Source organism: Danio rerio, chromosome 16, assembly GCF_052040795.2.
Source record: "Danio rerio strain M-AB ecotype USA chromosome 16, GRCz13ab, whole genome shotgun sequence".
NCBI classification, from domain to species: domain Eukaryota; kingdom Metazoa; phylum Chordata; class Actinopteri; order Cypriniformes; family Danionidae; genus Danio; species Danio rerio.
Window position 1 is genome coordinate 1,665,001 of NC_141036.1, and position 19,829 is coordinate 1,684,829.

At 40.0% G+C, this 19,829-nt stretch overlaps 1 protein-coding gene across 2 annotated transcripts in view; it reads right to left on the bottom strand.

Moving 5' to 3' along the window:
• The window catches only part of ascc3 (activating signal cointegrator 1 complex subunit 3), a 263,272-nt gene that overhangs the window by 16,643 nt on the left and 226,800 nt on the right, over positions 1–19,829 (bottom strand). For both annotated transcript variants that reach the window (XM_087286373.1, XM_087286372.2), the window contains exons 35-36: positions 7,267–7,378; positions 6,623–6,757 (exon numbers count right to left, since the gene is read on the bottom strand). In XM_087286373.1, coding sequence (XP_087142499.1) covers positions 6,623–6,757; positions 7,267–7,378 — 247 coding nt within the window. The remainder of the gene's footprint in view (positions 1–6,622; positions 6,758–7,266; positions 7,379–19,829) is intronic.

Below are 19,829 nucleotides of genomic sequence, written 5' to 3' on the forward strand. Positions count from 1 at the left end.
AAACTCACATTCGTAGCATTAAACACTGAATAAAGCCCATAATTGTCACGATGGATGGTTGGGGAAAAAGGAGCGAGAACCCAAGTGGAGGGTAAATAAATATTTATTTATAATAAAACAAAATAAAAGGCAAAATAAACAACCCCGAGGGGGAAAACATTAATAAAACAAACAAACAATCAAAACAAACTAGGATGGAAATGCTGGCAGGGATCAAGACTGGAAGACTCTGGACTGGAACAAAGCAACATACAACGCGACAAGACAACATATGATGACGAACTGGCACAGGACAGCAGACATGAGGAGAATATAAGCAGAAGTAAACTAACACACAAACAGATGAACATAATTTACTAATAATGGGTTAACGAGGAGGGTGGGACTAGACAGTAGACAGGAGAGCACATGACACAAAGAGACAACACAAGCCATGTGCTCACATAAAGCACGACGAGAACACGCAGCCAATGAGAGAGTTGATTAACCGCGTGTTCGTATGACAAGACAAACACAACACTGAAGCACACAACAAAAGTGTAAACACAGAGCCACGTGCTTAGACAACGGACACAAGACACGAGCACACGATAGATGAAAAAACCTTACCGTGCGCTCACTAATATGCAGCACGCATGTTTCGTCTCAGCGCCAACCAAAACCGAAACCAACTAAACAGAGACGCTAAGAATGAAACAGCGCAACACATGCCAACAGAACAAAACACAAACTCGAGTACAAGAGTGCGCATCCCAGACACACGCAGACACACACAATGACAGAAACAGGACAAGACAGAGCTAGTGTCCGGACTCTGCCACCAAGGATGACCATTGTCATAGTAGTTTATGCTGTTGTTCTTTAAACTCACATTGGGAGCATTAAACACTGAATATAAAGCCCATAATCAGTACCTGAGGGCGATTATTGTCATAGTAGTTTATGCTGTCGTTGTTTAAACTCACATTCGTAGCCCTAAACACTAAATAAAGCCCATAATCAGTACCTGAGGTGATCAGTCATAGTAGTTTATGCTTTTGTTGTTTAAACTCACATTCGTAGCATTGAACACTGAATAAAGCCCATAATCAGTACCTTGTTTATGCTTTTGTTCTGCTGTGATGTTGTGGAAATAGAAAACATTTCTAAAATAGAAATTTTGTTGGAGCTGGTTAGGACAAAACCTGCTTTTATCACAGAAAAGATACGTGTAAAGTGACCTCTTATTTTAATCGAAATCTACAGAACTAATAAAGTGCGACAAAACTCCCTTAATAGTGTTTCCTCAAAATGTACAGTGTTTTTGCCTGCAAAGACACAAATCACCCTCTGAACATCTGCCACCAGACACATACAGTACTTCATGGCAAAAAAACAACAACTGCCAGCACACATCACACTCTGTTTACAGGCACCTATTATACGTTTTACTCTTTCAATGTACATAGAGTACTGCGCTAAAGTCCTATGCTGGACTAACACTTTGACACAGTATATAATCAATCAGTGTCTTAACCAAAAAATATAGGAAACATGTTCAAAACAACAGCAAAACATTTCCTCTTCCAGTTTAATGTGGCTTTCCTTGGCACCTTGAACTGTTTGGTTCTAATTGTCCTGATATTTTCTGAAGTAATGTGCTGTGTAAAAACACCAGGCCTTATTTAGCACCTTCCAGAGCTCTTCTTTAGGTTTGGAGTGCCATATCTTTCTTTTTCTGTCCGGGTGATCTCATACAGCCTCTATAATATTCAGGTCTGGACACTGTGTAGGACATTTCATGACTGTCTGTGTTTCATCAGCTATTTTCTTTCTCTAAAATAGGATTTCAATGCAACTAGGGGATCATTATAATGCCGAAAATAAAAACTATTACCACTGAAGTCCGTTCCAGAAGGAATGGCATGGTGGATTAAAACCTACCTGTACACAACTCCATCAATTTAAACAATATTGTTGACAACAGGTAGAAATGCAGCTCAAACCAGGAGAAACAGCCTCTACCCAACATTGTATTTCCCATGTCTTAAAATAATAATTTTTATTTAATAATAATAATAATAATAATAATAATAATAATAATAATAATACATTGTATTTCTCGAGACATACAAAAATATAATATAATATAAAAATATTAAATAAAATAATAAAATATAAAATAATATAATATAAAATAATACATTTTATTATAATATAATATAATATAATATAATATAATATAATATAATATAATATAATATAATATTAAATAATGTAATATAATATAATATAATAGAATTTATTATAAATGAAATGAAATTTAAATAATATAATATAATATAAAATTAAATTAAATAATATAATTTAATAATAATAATAATAATAATAATACATTTTATTTCTTGAGACATACAAAAATATAACATAATATAATATAATATAATATAATATAATATAATATAATATAATATAATATAATATAATATAATATAATAAACCAGGAGAAACACTGTATTTCCCATGTCTTAAACTATAAACCCAAATAATTTTAATGATGATAATAATAATAATAATAATAATAATAATAGTAATATTAATAATAATAATAGTAATAATAATAATAATAATAATCATAACAATAATACATATTATTTCTTGAGACATACAAAAAAAATCAAATATTGAATCACCAATCCAACAGTTTAAGGCTTTTTTTTGTAGGAGTTTAAAAGCTAGACACTATAGAAGGTCAAGACCACTGTGTAGGGACAGGGGGAGCTCTGGTGGCTTGACTTGGTGTCTCATTATGAGCCGTTCCATGGTAATTACAGCACAATACGGGTGAACGAGGGTCTGATGGGGGAGGCGTCACGCAGAGGGTCATTTCATTTGCTGCCATTGAATGAGTGAAAACGGGGGGTCCCGCCCACCTCATGTCAGGCTTTTGTGTGAGCGTTCGGACAGACACACGTAATGAGTGAGTGGTAAGTGGATAATCAAGCGGGACACATATAACTGTGAGGATCAGTGATTTATCCCTGCTGCCTCAGGCATCATTACCGCATTAACATGTGCTCTTTTGCCTATTACTGACACACACACACACACACACACACCGGCATTAACATTCACAGGCATGACTCAAAGCGGCTCTCACAGCGTCTTTATTTTGAGCAGATGAATCTGTCTTTTAACATCGGGAAAACTCTTATCCTAACAAACCGTACATCAACTGGAAGATCATTGATTCACCCTGTAGAAATCTCAAAACTGACACAAAAAATGAACACTAGCTGACAAAAGTCTGGTTCCAGTAGGTCTTGTGCTGTACTTGTGATGATTGGGATGCAGTTCAACAGATGATTCATGGGAAAAATCCACCTTCTGCCACTATTACTTTTATTATAATATAATATAATATAATATAATATAATATAATATAATATAATATAATATAATATAATATAATATAATATAATACATTTTAATACAATATAAAATAATTTAATAAATTTTAATATAATATAATAAAATATAAATTTTAATATAATATAATTTATTATATAATACAATTTATTATAGTATAATATAAATTTTAATATAATATAATATAATATAATATAATATAATATAATATAATATAATATATTTTATTATAGTATAATATAATTTATTATATAATAATTTATTATAATATAATACAATAAAATATAATATAATTTATTATAGTATAATATACATTTTAATATAATATAATATAATATAAAATAATATAATAACTTTTAATATAATATAATATACATTTTAATATAATATAATATAATATAATATAATATAATATAATATAATATAATATAATTTATAACATAAACTTTAATATAATATAATATAGTATAATATAGTATAATATAAATTTGAATATAATATAATATAATATAATATAATATAATATAATATAATATAATATAATATAATATAATATAGTTAAGAATGACAAGTCATGATAAATTTTGTATCCATAAAAAGAATTGAAACTAAATAATGCAAATTTGTTTATTCCTCAGCAACGGCTCAGCAAAGTGCTAAAACTTCAATATTCATAAACTTAAACTTAATTTTGGAGCAACAACAAATAAGTGGAAACACAATAACAACAAACAGACAGAATGGCTGACACCAATTCAGATTTAGCCTAATTAAAAACTAACGTTGTGCTTAAAATTAAGTGCAATTAAGACACTAATTTACAGCCCATTCTGGAGACGTGATCGTCCAGCAGGAGCGGTTATAAAACTATTTAAGGGGACGTTTTCGGCAATGTTTCCATCCGTTGTGCAGCGGCTCCACAATGAGACAGATGTCATGTCACTGAAGTGTGAAAAGCCTTTATGTCTCAATTATGCTGGCGATCGGTGAGAGCGGGGCTTTTTTTCTAATGAGGCGAATGTAAAGAGCTGATCATTTTCACACCAACCCTTCAGGGGGCAATTATGTGTGTGTGTGTGTGTGTGTGGCAAACTGGACTCAAGCACAGAAGTGGGCAGAGTAGGCAGAAATGGTATTCAATTGCAAGTAAAATTATGTTTAAATTAAAGTCTGGATGAACAGGACGCTGCAACCACTGTTTTCGTATTGCGATGCAGTTCCTAAAAAAGGAATATTAAATAATAAAAAGTGGGCGTGGCTTGTTTTTCCTACTGCGAGCTGATTGGATGCAGTAAAGTAGGCATTTCATTCAGAGATATGGGGAAAAGGTTTGGGGAGAGTTTTACAACCTAATAGACTCCTCCTCCTCACCATTTATGTTTGTTGTCATAGCGATGACAGCTGGAGGGGGCGTTGTTAAGTATGTTAGCCCCGCCCATAATCTCAGACTGACCTAATCTGAGAATTTAATAGTTTTAATAACTCATCTCTAATAACTGATTTATTTTATATTTGCCATGATGACAGTAAATAATATTAGACTAGATATTTTGCAGTCTTAAGTAGGCTAATTAGGTTAACTAGGCAGGTTAGGGTAATTAGGCAAGTTGTTGTATAATGATGGTTTGTTCTGTAGACAGTCCAAAAAAAAAAATAGCTTAAAGGGTTATTAGGGTTATTAAAAAACTTTTTTTTTTTTGGACAAATAATAATAAGGACAAATATTTTCCTTAAAATGGCTTTTAAAAATTTTAAACCTGCTTTTATTCTAGCCAAAATCAAACAAATAAGACTTTCTCCAGAAGATAAAATATTATCAGACATACTATGAACATTTCCAAAACATCATTTAGAAAATATTTTAAAAAGAAAAAAATGTAAAGGGGGAGAATAACTCTGACTTCAACTGTATATATCTGTGCGTGTGTGTGTGTGTGTGTGTGTGTGTGTGTGTGTGTGTGTGTGTGACATATCAGGACACAAATCTGTATCCGCTTGTTAAGCGGTGACGTGTTTGTGAAGTATGTATACTGTTTCCGCGTCCAAGCCGCCATTCATTTGAGTGGAGAAATCATTTGTTTATGATCACACATTACAGTTAATTTTATATAAAGTCATAGTGTACACAACAATCTCTGGGCTTGCTGCATAACAAATACCATGAATTTAACAATTTATAAAAAAAATGTATCACTTTCTGGCCATCGGTTATTAGGCAAGGACATATATACTGCCATCGTGAAAGCATTAAATGGCTTTGTAAACGTTTATTATTACCATTTCATGAGTCTCCCCATTCAGTTGAATTGGACCCGGAAGCCGCTCAAGCGGATAATGACATGGGTATGACACAGGTATTACAAAAAGAAGGTGATTGATACAAAATATGAGGACATTGGTGACGTCTTCATTTCTCAAAATGCTTACAAATCCTACAGAATGAGTTTAATCAGAGAGTAAAGCTGCACACAGTCTCCTGTGATGGTTGGGTTTAGGGGTGGGGTGTGGTGAGGGCAATACAATATACGGTCTGAACAGTATAAAATGAATGGAAACCTATGTTATGTCCCCACTTTTCACAAAAACAAACGTGTGTGTGTGTGTGAATATTTTGTCTAAATTTTGCATTTTTCTTTGCAATATTTGCTTGAATTTAAGTGTGTATTATTTGGTTTTCTAAAGATCTTTGTTGACTAAATTTTAATAAATATATCCGTTTATCAGTTTGCCCCGAAATGCATTAGCTATATTCACTGAGATGCAAAGGAAATGTTCTCTTGGCAAAGACGTTTTTTCCTTTATTTAACATTTGTATTTATTCTTTTTCCCTAATTGATAAATTTGGCCAACTTTTGGACCGTCACAGCACATTATTTTCTTAGATTAGCTCCATATTTGGCTTAAAGCACTGACTAATCTAATGTATATGCACAAATATAGCATACGATAGCATCCAATTAAAAAACAGTATACGTATATGCACTAAACTATGAGTAAAATTAAGGCCGGTTTAAATCAAGGAGCATGACAAGCCTGGAGTAAATGTAAAGCTTCACTCCGCAGCTCTGCTCATGCACTAATCATTAACAGGGTCAGGATGCTGGCCGGTGAAGGTGGTGATGCATTGGTGATTAAAGTGCACTGAACGCCTCGGTGAGCAGAAGATGACCGCAGACACTGGATGAAGATGCATTAAAAATGAATGTTTGCTCACCGACAGGATGGCCAGCAACTCGTGGACCGGCAGCTCGGGCTTCAGGCGCTCTTTGAACATGCGGATGGTCTGGTGTTTCAGGTAATAATAGGATGAAATGCGGCCGTATGTCAGGGGCTCGATGGTTTGCTCGTCCTAGACACATAAAATAAAACACAGACGGTCACTGATTAACATGACGGAGGTCAAAATACAGGCGTACAGTGGGGGGCAGGTCAAAGATGACATTCTTTCTTCAGGACATTTACATGAGCTTCATAGTACAAAGTCTATATTTATAACACAAAGTGAAGCCATACGCAAACATCACAACACACAGACACTATAAAAGCGTTTTAATTGCATTATAAACACATTTAACATACACTCACTGGCCACTTTATTAGGTACATCTTACTAGTACCGGGTTGACCACTGATAAATACGTGGACATGTAAATCAGGCATGTCCAAACTCGGTCCCGGAGGGCCGGTGTCCTGCAAAGTTTAGCTCCAACCCCAATCAGACACACCTGGGCTAGCTAATCAAGCTCTTACTAGGCTTTCTAGAAACATCCATGCAGGTGTGTTGAGGAAAGTGGGAACTCAAATCTGCCGGACACCGACCCTCCAGGACACCCCATGATGTGAATGGAGTAGCTCTACCTGTTGTATCTCCATGCAGTAGGAACATTCCAGATCCCTCAGACTCCTCTCCACCAGGTTTGACAGGTATTTATTAATGGTTTCATGGCTGATGTCGTCCAAATTATAGTAGCTGGAAACAAAGATTAAAGAAATGAGAGCAAAAACAACACATAAAGAATGAATCAGCCGTGTTCAAAACAGAACACAACTCTTATTATGAAAAACTAAATACAGTAATAACGAAATCACCGATAAAATCATTTAAACCACTGTAAAATTTTACATAGTTTGAATACATCACATGATTTTAACTATATACACTAGCTCAAGGGTTCCCAAACTTTTTCAATCCGGGACCCACCTAGGTAAGTAATTCAATCTCAAGACCGACCATAATATTTTAATATGGAAAAATGGGTAAAACATGTTTCCATTCAAAGCAGTCAAAAATATATGGTGTGTGGCTTTTTGGATTTTGCGATTTGATATGCACAAAATGAGGCTCGAAGTGCTTTTTGTGGGATGCTGGCTGTAACTGGGATCATTTTTTGTTGGTGAAGATAATCTTTCAGAAGAGAATATGATCAACCTTTGTTGGCATATGCAGAATGTTTGTTGTCAGGAGCCGTTTAAGTTTTAAGGGTTACATGCTAGCACTTGCAAGCTTTTCTAAACATAAAAGACAATGCAGGACTTCCTCTCTCTCTGGACCTCTGCGCAGTGGCGTAGCGCAAAATGCGGAGGGTTGAGGGGGGGTGCAGCAACAACGCAGGGAAGCCTTCACAAACCGAGGAGCGATCACAAAGTGAGGAGCGGGAAAGGGGGCGGGGTGGAGCGACAACGCGGGGTCTTCACAAACTGAGGAGCGGGAAAGGGGGCAGGGCGGAGCGACAACGCAGGGCCTTCACGAACTGAGGAGCGGGAAAGGGGGCGGGGCGGAGCGACAACGCAGGGCCTTCACAAACTGAGGAGCGATCACAAACCAAAAGCGGCGAGAGCGTCAAATTAGCCAGAAGTCATTCATTTTTAACGAGAACCGGCGGCGAGGAACAGCGCTGCGCGTCTTCTCTTGTGTGGCCGTCGAGGAGAGTTGAAATCAAGTCAACTTTATGGTATGAGCTATGACGCGGTTCGGCGGCAAGCAATCAGAATGAAGTAGTCCACCGCTTGAGAGGAGTTCAGAGAACACAGACCTGTGAACTTTGGTTCCGACCACAGTTGTTCCCAAGAGTTTGATTATTGCGGTTGCGGGATTTTCAATTATTGAAAATCGCGACGACGTGGGGCCCCCTAATCACGCAGGCCCCCCCCACGGTGCATGCCCGTCCGCTACGCCTCTGCCGGCAATAAAATTAAAATCAATGTAGGACTGATCAAATTTTCTGTGTGGCTCCTTTTTAGTTTTGGTTTGATCTGAAGACATATCAGAGGTCTGCGGCGCCTTTAGTTTTAAAAACTTTTCCATTTTCCCAAACATGAATGCTGCACGCTACTGACGTACACACGCGACAGTTCAACACAAATTAATCTGACTCAGTCATTCAATGAATGGTGATTCAGACTGTTTCAGCTCATGCTTTATAACCTAAATGATTCATTTGAAAAACAGAATCATCTCTAAAGAATCATTCGCTAATTATCGTACTGGTTTTGATTCACTGCAATGTAAATATAGCTGCAGCTAAGTGACGCTGTGCGACCCACCTTTCCACATAGTGCGACCCACAGTTTAAAAACCCTTACACTAGCTAACAAAAGTCTTGTCGCCTATCCAATTTTTAGGAACACTAAATATTAACTCATCTTCTAGTTGATCATTTGGTGTCAGAAGTGTCTCTATGAAAGGCGAAGGCCTCTAGATTTTGCTTATTTGAGCACAATAAAATCTGATCATGTCTTGATTATTAATGATTTCATTAGGACAGTAAAGTCTGACTTTGCTTAAACTAAAGTGTCATCACTGAACAGAAATAATGTCCAGTATAGAATATAAAGTCCTGCTGCAGTGGAGACAGAATGAATATTGTGTCTGACTCCATCATGAGCTTGGAGGACTGCATCCATACATCTCTGACATGACTCACATCACTGATTAATAAAGTCCTCTGGAACGGCAATCCCAGAGTTCATCAAGATCCTTTGTGTTCATCTTCAACGCCTCCTCCTTCATCTTACCCCAGACATGCTTAATAATGTTGATGTCTGGTGACAAGGCTGGCCAATCCTGGAGCACTCATTGCTTTCAGGAGCTTTGATGTGGAGGCTGAAGTATGAGAAGGAGCGCTATCCTGCTGGAGAATTGTCCCTCTCCTGTGGTTTGTAATGTAATGGGCAGCACAGATGTCTTGATACCTCAGGCTGTTGATGTTGATCATCCACTCTGCAGATCTCTCGCATACTGAGTGTAACCCCAAACCATGATGTCTCCTTCACCAAACTTGACTGATTTCAGTGAGAATCTTGGTCCATGCTGGTTCCAGTTGGTCTTCTGCAGTATTTGTGGTGATTGGGATGCAGATCAACAGATGATCCATCAGAGAAATCCACCTTCTGACACTTTTCCAAATGATCAACTGGAAGTCAAGTTATTATGTGTTGCTCTTACAACTGAGATCCATGACAAGACTTTAAGGTAGTGCAGGTACACATGATCTAACTTATCAGCATTATTTAGGCAAACTAGAAAACCATCTATTTAACAGCAACCTTCTTCTTTAAATGAAATACACATCTGTGTAAATCAGTGATTATTAAATGTCACAGTTTTCAAGATGTCTTAATAAAGCAACCAAAACATGATTTTTACTAACAATTAACAATTATATATTAGTACCAGGAAGTGAAGCATTACAAATATGACGTGAGCAGTGCATAAAACATACAGGAGGCAATGTTATTCGCCATTTATTTACATTATTTACGCTTTGCCTGACGTGTTATAAATTTGCCTGATGAATAAATCTGTTTTAGCTGCTCTTTAAAAACACCATGACTGCATATTATGGAGGGAAACGCTATAAAGTAGACGGACAACATGATGGTGACATGAGCAACAACAGACCGAGGATAAAGTGTAAAATCAATTTCAATTATTTTCATGTAGATTTACAGCCGGGAGTAATGAAACATGGTAAATGCACGTCTCCTGTTGTTCCCGGTTGAAGAAACGAAACTATTATTAATCTGAACAGCTAAACACTAACCATAAAGCAGCTTTTCAGAGATTCATTTAACAAATCATGGCTCTGTGGATCCTTAGTTACATACACCGGCCACTTTATTAGGTACACCTTACTAGTACCGGGTTGGACCCACTTTTGCCTTCAGACCTGCCTTAATCCTCGGTGGCAGAGATTCAACAAGATACTGGAAATCTTCCTCAGAGATTTTGCTCCATATTGGCATGATAGCATCACACAGTTGCTGCAGATTTGTACATCCATGATGCCAATCTCCCGTTCCACCACATCCCAAAGCTGCTCTATTGGATTGAGCTCTGGTAACTGTGGAGGCCATTTGAGTACAGTGAACTCATTGTCATGTTCACCAGTCTGAGATGATTGAGCTTTATGACATGCTGCGTTATCCTGCTGGAAGTAGCCATCAGAAGATGGAGACACTGTGCTCATAAAGGGATGGACATGGTCAGCAGCAATACTCAGGTAGGCTGTGGCGTTGATGCTCAATTGGTACTAATGGACCCAAAGAAAATCTCCCCCACACCATTACACCACCACCACCAGCCTGAACCGCTGATACAAGGCAGGATGATCCATGCTTTCATGTTGTTGAGGCCAAATTGTGAGCCGAGCAGCCGAATGTGTCAGCAGAAATGGAGACTCATCAGAGCAGCAACGTTTCTCCAATCTTCTATTGTCCAGTTTTGGTGAGTCTGTGTGAATTGTAGCCTCAGTTCTTAGCTGACAGGTGTACCTAATAAAGTGGCCGGTATGTAACGTAACTAATACTAATTATATAATACTTTTTTATATATATATATATATTATGAATCATCTTTTTGTATTTTTACCCTTATTTAACAAAATATTAATTGCATAATTTGCATACACACACACAAAACTGTTCCAGATCCATTCAAAAACAACACAAGCAGAGTCCTAATAATTGTGCATATAAGCAATTAACGCTCTTCAGACTGACAGAGCTGTTCGCAGGCCTGCTTTGACAGCACAGGTGGGTTTACACACAAACACACAGCAGAAAAACCTCCTCAAACACAAAGCAAAGCTGCAAAATCACTGCCAGATTTGCTGGAGAGCTGCAGAAATCACTTCCACCTTCGGGAAAGCAGTATAAGAGCAACCACATGAGATCCACACACACGCACAGACACACTACTATGAACTTCATTAACTCTGAGTGACGGCTAACATTTCTCCTGCTGCTTGTGTGCATGTGTGTGTGTGTGTGTGTGTGTGTGTGGGAGAGGAAAAAATACTGTTAATGACTGTTGTTGCAATATACATATTGTGTAGAAACTGCTCATTTTACTCAGCGCTCAAGATCTGAACATGCTCATAATAATTAGTAAAAAAAACAACGATTACGATGTGCATGTAGATAATACTCTCACACACACACTGCTATCTTTATGAAGACAGCAAAATTTACAGGTATTGCTATACTTGTGAGGGCATTTGGTCCCCACATTGTAAGGTATACAAGGCCCCAAAACACACACACATAATGATGAAAAAATGTCCCCACAAGGTTATAATTTACCGGTACTGCTATACTTTGTAAAGACATTTGGTCCCCACAATGTAAGGAATAGAAGGTGCACACAAACAAATGCTCGCGTTCACACACGCGCACACACGAGCACACACGCACACACACACACACACACACGCTCTACTATCTTTATGAGTTCTAGTCCAACATTTACAGGTATCACTATACTTGTGGGGGCATTTAGTCCCCACATCGTAAGGTATACAAGGCACACATACACACACACATTCAGCTATTTTTACGAAGATTGGTCAAAATCTACTAGTATTGCTATACTTGTGGGGACATTTAGTCCCCACATTGTAAGGTATACAAGGCACACAACCAATTCTGCTATTTTTACGAAGATTGGTCAAAATGTACTGGTATTGCTATACTTGTGGGGACATTTGCCCCTCACATCGTAAGGTATACAAGACACACACACATAATAATGAAAAAATGTCCCCACAAGGTTATAATTTACAGGTACTGCTATTCTTGTTAGGACTTGTTGTTGGTCCCCACATTGTAAGGAATAAAAGGTGCACACAAATGCTCTCTCTCACACACACACACACACACACACACACACACACACACACACACACACACACACACACACACACACACACATTCTGCTATCTTTACGAAAACAGGTCAAAATTTACTGGTATAGCTATACATGTGGGGGCATCCCCCTCATATCGTAAGGTATACAAGACACACACACACACACACAATGATGAAAAAATGTCCCCACAAGGTTATAATTTACCGGTACTGCCATACTTGTGAGGACATTTGGTCACCACAATGTAAGGAATAGAAGGTGCACACAAACAAATGCTCGCATACACACACGCACATGCACACACACACACACACACACACACACACACACACACACACACACACACATGCACACACACACACACACACACACACACACACACACACACACACACACACACACACACACACACACACACACACACACACACACACACACACACACACACTGCTGTTCTTGAGTGCTTCATGTCAAGCAGGATAATTTGCAGAGCCGGTTTCAGCTGGAACATCTCTGAACAGTTAACAGGTGGAGAGAAGTGTGTGTGTGTGTAAGTACATAACTAAAAGGACGCAAGACTACAGACGCTTGGTGAATTTTTCATAGCTTCGCATTATTCCACAGTTCAGAAGCAGGTCTCGGTCAAAGCTGAAAGAGGAGAATAAGAGCATTCAAATAAACTATAGAGCTGCAGCTTCACATCCTTACACCACAGCCATGAGTGACCTTCCTCTCTCTGATTATTACAATCAAACAAGCCATGCGTTTCACCCCCGCGCCACTCTGAAGACATTTTACTGTGTTTTGCTACTGCGTTGAGAGCAGGAGGTGCAAATACAGTAGATCCACAATGAGCCAAGATTCTCGCAGAAATCAGTCAAATTTGGTGAAGGAGAAATTGTGGTTTGGGGTTCCATTCAGTATCTGCAGAGTGGATGATCAACATCAACAGCCTGAGGTGTCAAGACATTTGTGCTGCCCATTACATTACAAACCACAGGAGAGGGACAATTCTCCAGCAGGATAGTGCTGCTTCTAATACTGTAAAAAAGGCAAAGAGTGCTCCAGGATTGGCCAGCCCAGTTACCAGACATGAACATTATTAAGCATGTCTGGGGTAAGATGAATGAGACGTTGAAGATGAATCCAAAGGATCCTGATGAGCTCTGGGAGTCCTGCAGGAAGGCTTTCTTTGCCGTTCCAGATGACTTTATTAATCAGTGATGTGAGTCATGTCAGAGATGTATGGATGCAGTCCTCCAAGCTCATGATGAAGTCAGACACAATATTCATTCTGTCTCCACTGCAGCAGGACTTTATATTCTATACTGGACATTATTTCTGTTGAGTCGAAGCAGAGTCAGACCTTACGGTACTAATGAAATCAGTCAAAATCAAGCCATGATCAGATTTTATTGAGCTCAAATAAGCAAAATCTAGAGGCTTTCGCCTTTCATAGAGACACTTCTGATACTAAATGATCAGCTAGAAGTCTAGTTATTATGTTTAGTTCCTAAAACTTGGATAGACGACAAGACTTTTGTCAGGTATTGTATACGGAAGCAAAATAAAATATTGCGATGTCAGATTTTTCCCAATATCATGCAGCCCAAAATCTATCTACATGCTGCCGGGCGGGTCAGTGGGAGGAACAATACATTTAAATTCTTTTACATTCTCTCATGTTCTCTTTTCAAAACAATCTGTCCCGATCACCGGTGATCAAGCATTTGCAGCTTGCTGGAGAATTATCAGATGGACTATAAACACAGCACACATACACATCGTTGCTGAGTAAGTGAGCATTACGAAGCATCATCCATGTCTTGCCTTGTCGTGTTTTGACCTTTGCCTTGTTTATCGTTCATGTTGTTTTGCTGCCTGTCCTGACCATTCGACTGTTATTTTGACTACGCTCCTGGATTACCCTTATACTCCTGTTTTCCCCTGTTATGACCTTTGCCTGCTTGATGATTCTCTTTAATAAAGCTGCATTTGGATCTTCATCTCCATTGTACCCCAACTCCCTACACCACGGGGTCACCAAACTTGTTCCAGGAGGGCCGGTGTCCTGCAAATTTTAGCTCCAACCCTAATCAAACACACCTGAACAACTAATCAAGGTCTCACTAGGTACACTTAAAACATCCAGGCAGGTGTGTTAAGGACAAGTTGAAGCTAAATCATGCAGGGACACCAACCCTCCAGGGCCGAGATTGTTGACCCCCTGCCTTACACAATTATACTGACATAACAATGTAATATATATTAAAGGATAACAAGTTTAACATTTGTTCAATAATGAATAAATTAACAAGCCTTTAAATTAAAGCAAGTCTTTAATCAACTCTTTAATCTGGCAAGATCAAGACACACACACATGTAAACATCAAATGCTAAATGACACCTATCCGTCTATCATTATAACTGATAAACTGTCTGGTTTTCTACAGGCGGCCACACTGATGCCTTTCTCTCAGACAGTTTTGCGTGTTGCAGTGAACACCTATAGGGCTGATTAAATAGGGCTGTCATTGAGCCGCTGTCTCTCAGTCTGATGTGAGGTCTTTATGGCACCTCTGGGTTAGCTGTCTGCTTATAGAGCTGCTCATCTCCAGTGAATCACGGCTGTCTGGGGGACTGCGCCACAAAAGCACACTGATAGATGGAGCTGATGTTTCCTATTCACAATATACAACCTCAACGTGTCATTGGGTTACATTAAAAAAAGAAGATTTTGCTCACAGTGCTTATTTAGAATAAGGTGAAACAACCAACCCAGGCTCATTCTGGAAACGTAGCCCCGCGGACGTTTCTGGAGACCGCGAAATATGTCCCGGGAGGTAAGTATTTGTGCAGTTTTTGTTTTCGCGAATTTGAGAGAGGCTGCTGTGCACGCTTTTTCACGTCTCTCAAACGCCTCTTGCGAGCGCACGCAAGTCATTCGCGCCCACGCTGTTCTCGTGTAAAAAGCCGCCGGAGGCTACTGTCGAGCGACCATCTGTCCAACTGACCGACTGGCTGAATGACTGAATGATTGACTGGGCGGCCAGCCAATCAGCGGACCTGGCTACCCTCCTCCTCCTCCTTCCCTAAACCTAAGCGTCGATTTACGAAAGCCGTGCAAAACATGCCGTTTTTGACCGCGTTTTCGGATTTTACCACATTCTCGCCCCGATACAAACTTGTTAGCTTTATTCTTCGGATTCTATTTTTTGTCTTATCTGATTTCTGGAACTGCTCTTTGCCAGACTTGAACCCGGTCGTCGAATGCGCCCGGCTCCTCCAGGCCTCCGCTCTGCCGATGTAACACGATGAGCTAACTGGACAAACTGCTTGCGGCGGGAAAGTCCTCCACACGGAGGAGGCGAGCCGTTAGCCGAGTGGCGTCACACTGCCCTGTAGCATTTGCTTGAAAAAACCAAATGCGGCCATACGTACCTCCGGAAACATCCGCGGGGGTAAGTTTTCAGAATGAGCTTGGGCTGGGAACAACACAAATCTTTATTGTTTTATGTATAATCCACTTTAGTTTGTAAAAAAAATAATACTTTAAGTTGATTCCGTCAAGGTGTCCCAATGCAAATTGGTTTTGTGGAACAGAGAATTAATCTAAACAACAACAATGGATATTATTATTCTATCTGACAAAAAATCTGTATAGTTTAATCACTTAAATAAACTATATGAGGAATAAAACAAAGTTTTGTTAAAAAAACTACTGAAAAAAGACCTACTGTTGAAACTGAACTGATGATGACAATAATTAGCATATAACTTAAAATAAACTGTTTATTATTACTTACGACTGAATGAAATGTATGATAGCGAATGTTAATTAAGAACAGGTACATGTTAATTGAGGACAGCTCATGTAATTAACGTTCATGATAGGAATTAAAAATTCTAATTCTAGACTCAAAACTCGTGACACATCAGGCAGAAAACAGAAACCTTTTTTTTCAGCGTGTAATTTTACATTAGATATCTGTTTCCCCTCCGTTATCATTTTAAAGGCATTTCAATATTTATCAGTGCGTTTCTTTTCAGACTATCCTTCTTGTACTTAAGTTCCAAAAATTTTAGTGACTGGAGCAGTGAGATTACATGAGAGACTTTAATAAACTGACTAACCTTACCACCTTTATGGACTGTTTGCTCTGTGCTTTCTACCAATAGGTCCAAGACTGGCCTGCGCATGTATGTTCCTCAATGGAGTTCCACTGCATTTGTGGAATGGGTGTGTGGAACCATGTGCAACCAAAACCTGAACCACAGTCTATCCAGCAAACATCTCACTGCACATATCACAAGAGTTGGAGAGTGGATCTCTGTCCCAGACCAGAGCCTAAAGCAATGTCTGTCCAAGTGTGTGGAGCATATATTGCCATGCAAGTACCTCTAGAGGTTTAGGATCCTATCCACACTCCTAGGTCAACCTGCTGCTGGCTGTTTAAAAGAGGTATTTGGGCTTTCACTGACCTCGCTGATCCCACCAGGTCTCCTCATCTCCATCTACTGAGGTAGTGCTGGTTGCACCCAGCACTCCTTCATTGGCTAGCTTCTCTTCTTCAACCCCAAGTTGGGCCCAGCCAGCCTTACCACTCCCTCATCTCTGTCTATAGCAGCCAGTACATTGGGCTGGTCTTCGAGAAAGCTTCTTGGTTTTCACCCTCCTGGGTTACCCCACACATTTTCCCATCACCTTTGTATCTTGAGTCCCTGCTGGTTCCAAATAGCACTCCTACTCCTTTAACTCTATCTTTCCTAGCTAGTTCACTGGCCCAGTCTCCACTAGCTTAATTTTAAAACTTGTGTTATGGGTTCCATCTGGCCTTGTGGATCCCTTATCTCCACATCTCACATACAAAACCTGGACTTCACCTCAACCATTTGACCCATTGGCTCTACATTGGCTCCATGCACCACTGTGGTCTGTCAGCACAGCAGCTACATCGGGCTCTCTATTCCCGCCTGTTCAGCATTGGTCAGTTGCCCACCTGTCTCCACATCAAGACTCCACTCCTTCATCGGCACTTTATTCTTTTGTCCCTCCGGCTCCAGTCAGCCCCTCCTTCCGTTTGGTCCTTAGTCACTTCGGCTGCAAGGTGGGTCCCATCCAGCCTCCTGCTCCCTCATCTCTGTCCGCGCTAGTCAGTTCATTGGCCCTGTCTTTTCTAGCTACTGCAAAACCTTTTGTCAAATCCATCTGCTAGTGTAGATTCACCAAAAAATTCCAGTTGCAGGCTCTATCTGGCCTTGTGGAGCCCTTATCTCCAACTCTCACATGCAAGACCTGGACTTTACCTCAGCCCTTTGACTCATTGGCTCCATCTTGGCTTCATACTCCCTCATCTCCACTGTGGTCCACCCCGGACTCTCTATTCCCTCCAGTTCTGCCTTGGTCAGTCGTCTACCTGTCTCCACCTCAAGGCTCCACTCCTCCATCTGCACTTCATCCTTTTGTCCCTGTAGCCCCATTCAGCCTCTTTAGTCCTCAGTCACTCCGGCTCCAACATGGTCTTCCAGATCCACACCTGTCAAGTTCTTATCTCCAGCTGCAAGGTGGGTCCCACCCAGCCTCGTTCTCCATCATCCCTATCCCTGCTAACCAGTTCACTGGCCCAGTTTTTACTAGCCCCTGAAAACCCTTCAGCCAGATCCATCTGCTAGTGTGGATATACCAAGAAAGTCTAGTCCAGGGGTGGCCACCAGTTGCAAGCTCCAGCTGGCATCGTGAATCCCTTATCTCCACCTCTCACATCCAAGGCCTGGACTTCACCTCAACCATTTGACCCATTGGCTCTACCTTGACTCCATTGGGGTCCGTCAGCACAGCCGCTGCCTCGGGCTCTCTATTCCTTCCTGTGCTGCCTTGGTCAGTTGCCCACCTGTCTCCACATCAAGACTCCACTCCTTCGTCTGGATTTGATTCCTCTGCCCCCCATTTGGCCCCTTCTTCCCTTTAGCCCTCAGTCACTCCAACATGGTCTTCCAAATCTTCAACTCTGCATTTGCCGTAGCTCTCCAGATCTTTTGTGTCCCCCTACGGCAGGGGTGCTCAACCCTGTTCCTGGGGATCGACCTTCCTAAAGAGTTCAGCTCAAACCCTGATCAAACACACCTGAATCAATTAATTAGGACCTGAACAGCACTTAATAATTACAGGCAGGTGTGTTTAATATGGGTTGAAATGGAAATCTGCAGGAAGGTTGATCTCCAGGAACAGGGTTGGTCACCCCTGCCCTACGACTCTCAGTCATCGTCTCAATCAGTCAGCTCTGGTTCCATCATCCTGGCTCTGTTCTGGGTCTCAACCAGGATTCTCCTGCTACAGGCTGATCAGCTTCTTATCTCCATCACCACATAGATTCCTTTGATTGTCGAGAGCTTCACATTCACCTTCAACCTTCACCTTCAAAATCTTGCCTATGTATTAAAACCTGATCCCTCAGCCAATTGAACTCCGCTGTTTAACATTAAGGCTGACCACACCAATCATAGTACTTAAAAAACCCTTAAAGGTACAGTAGCAAAAACAGTTAAATTCATGGGGTCAGAGAAAAGCGAGCAAGAAGGGCTATAAAAACTCAATTACGACTCTTGACTAAGAGTACAAGTGGACGTCAGGGGAAAAAGTAAAATGAAAAGCGTGCAGAATATGGGCCTCGCCGAGCGTTTGATTATTACAGTACTTGAGGAGTGAGTGTGTGTATTTGGGCTGTGCGTATTTGCAGTACGGGAGAGGGCACAGACAGGTCTTTATGTTTAATGTGGCCTGACAGGCGTGCAAATGTCAGTGGAATGTTCTGGAATCATCTTCTTCTATTCATGGCAGATGTCTGTGCTGCCCTATTCGACCCCGTGAGGCCAGCGTGTGTGTGCATGTGTGTGTGCGTGCGTGATCCTTTGGCCCTTGTTGTGTGATGGAGGTGTAAACTGTCTGGGCTGGACTGTGGTCACTGTGTCCAGCGATGAAGTTGCCATGGAAACGCAGTCAGTAATGAGCCCGCTGAAGATGTTTTTCCGTGTCTTTATATTCTGCTGCAGTCCAGTCGCTGCGCTTTCGCTCAACAGCTTGCATTTCCCACCAGGCCAATTAATAAAACAAGTAATTGTTCTAATTCTGCATGAATTCACGCTGTTTTTATTTATTTTAGTTATTGAGGCTGACTATTTGCTGTTTGTTTATTTGAAAAGCATGTACAGTGAGTGCATATCCAAATGCTGTTTACAAATTATAGACATTATTGTATGTAATTACATATGAAAT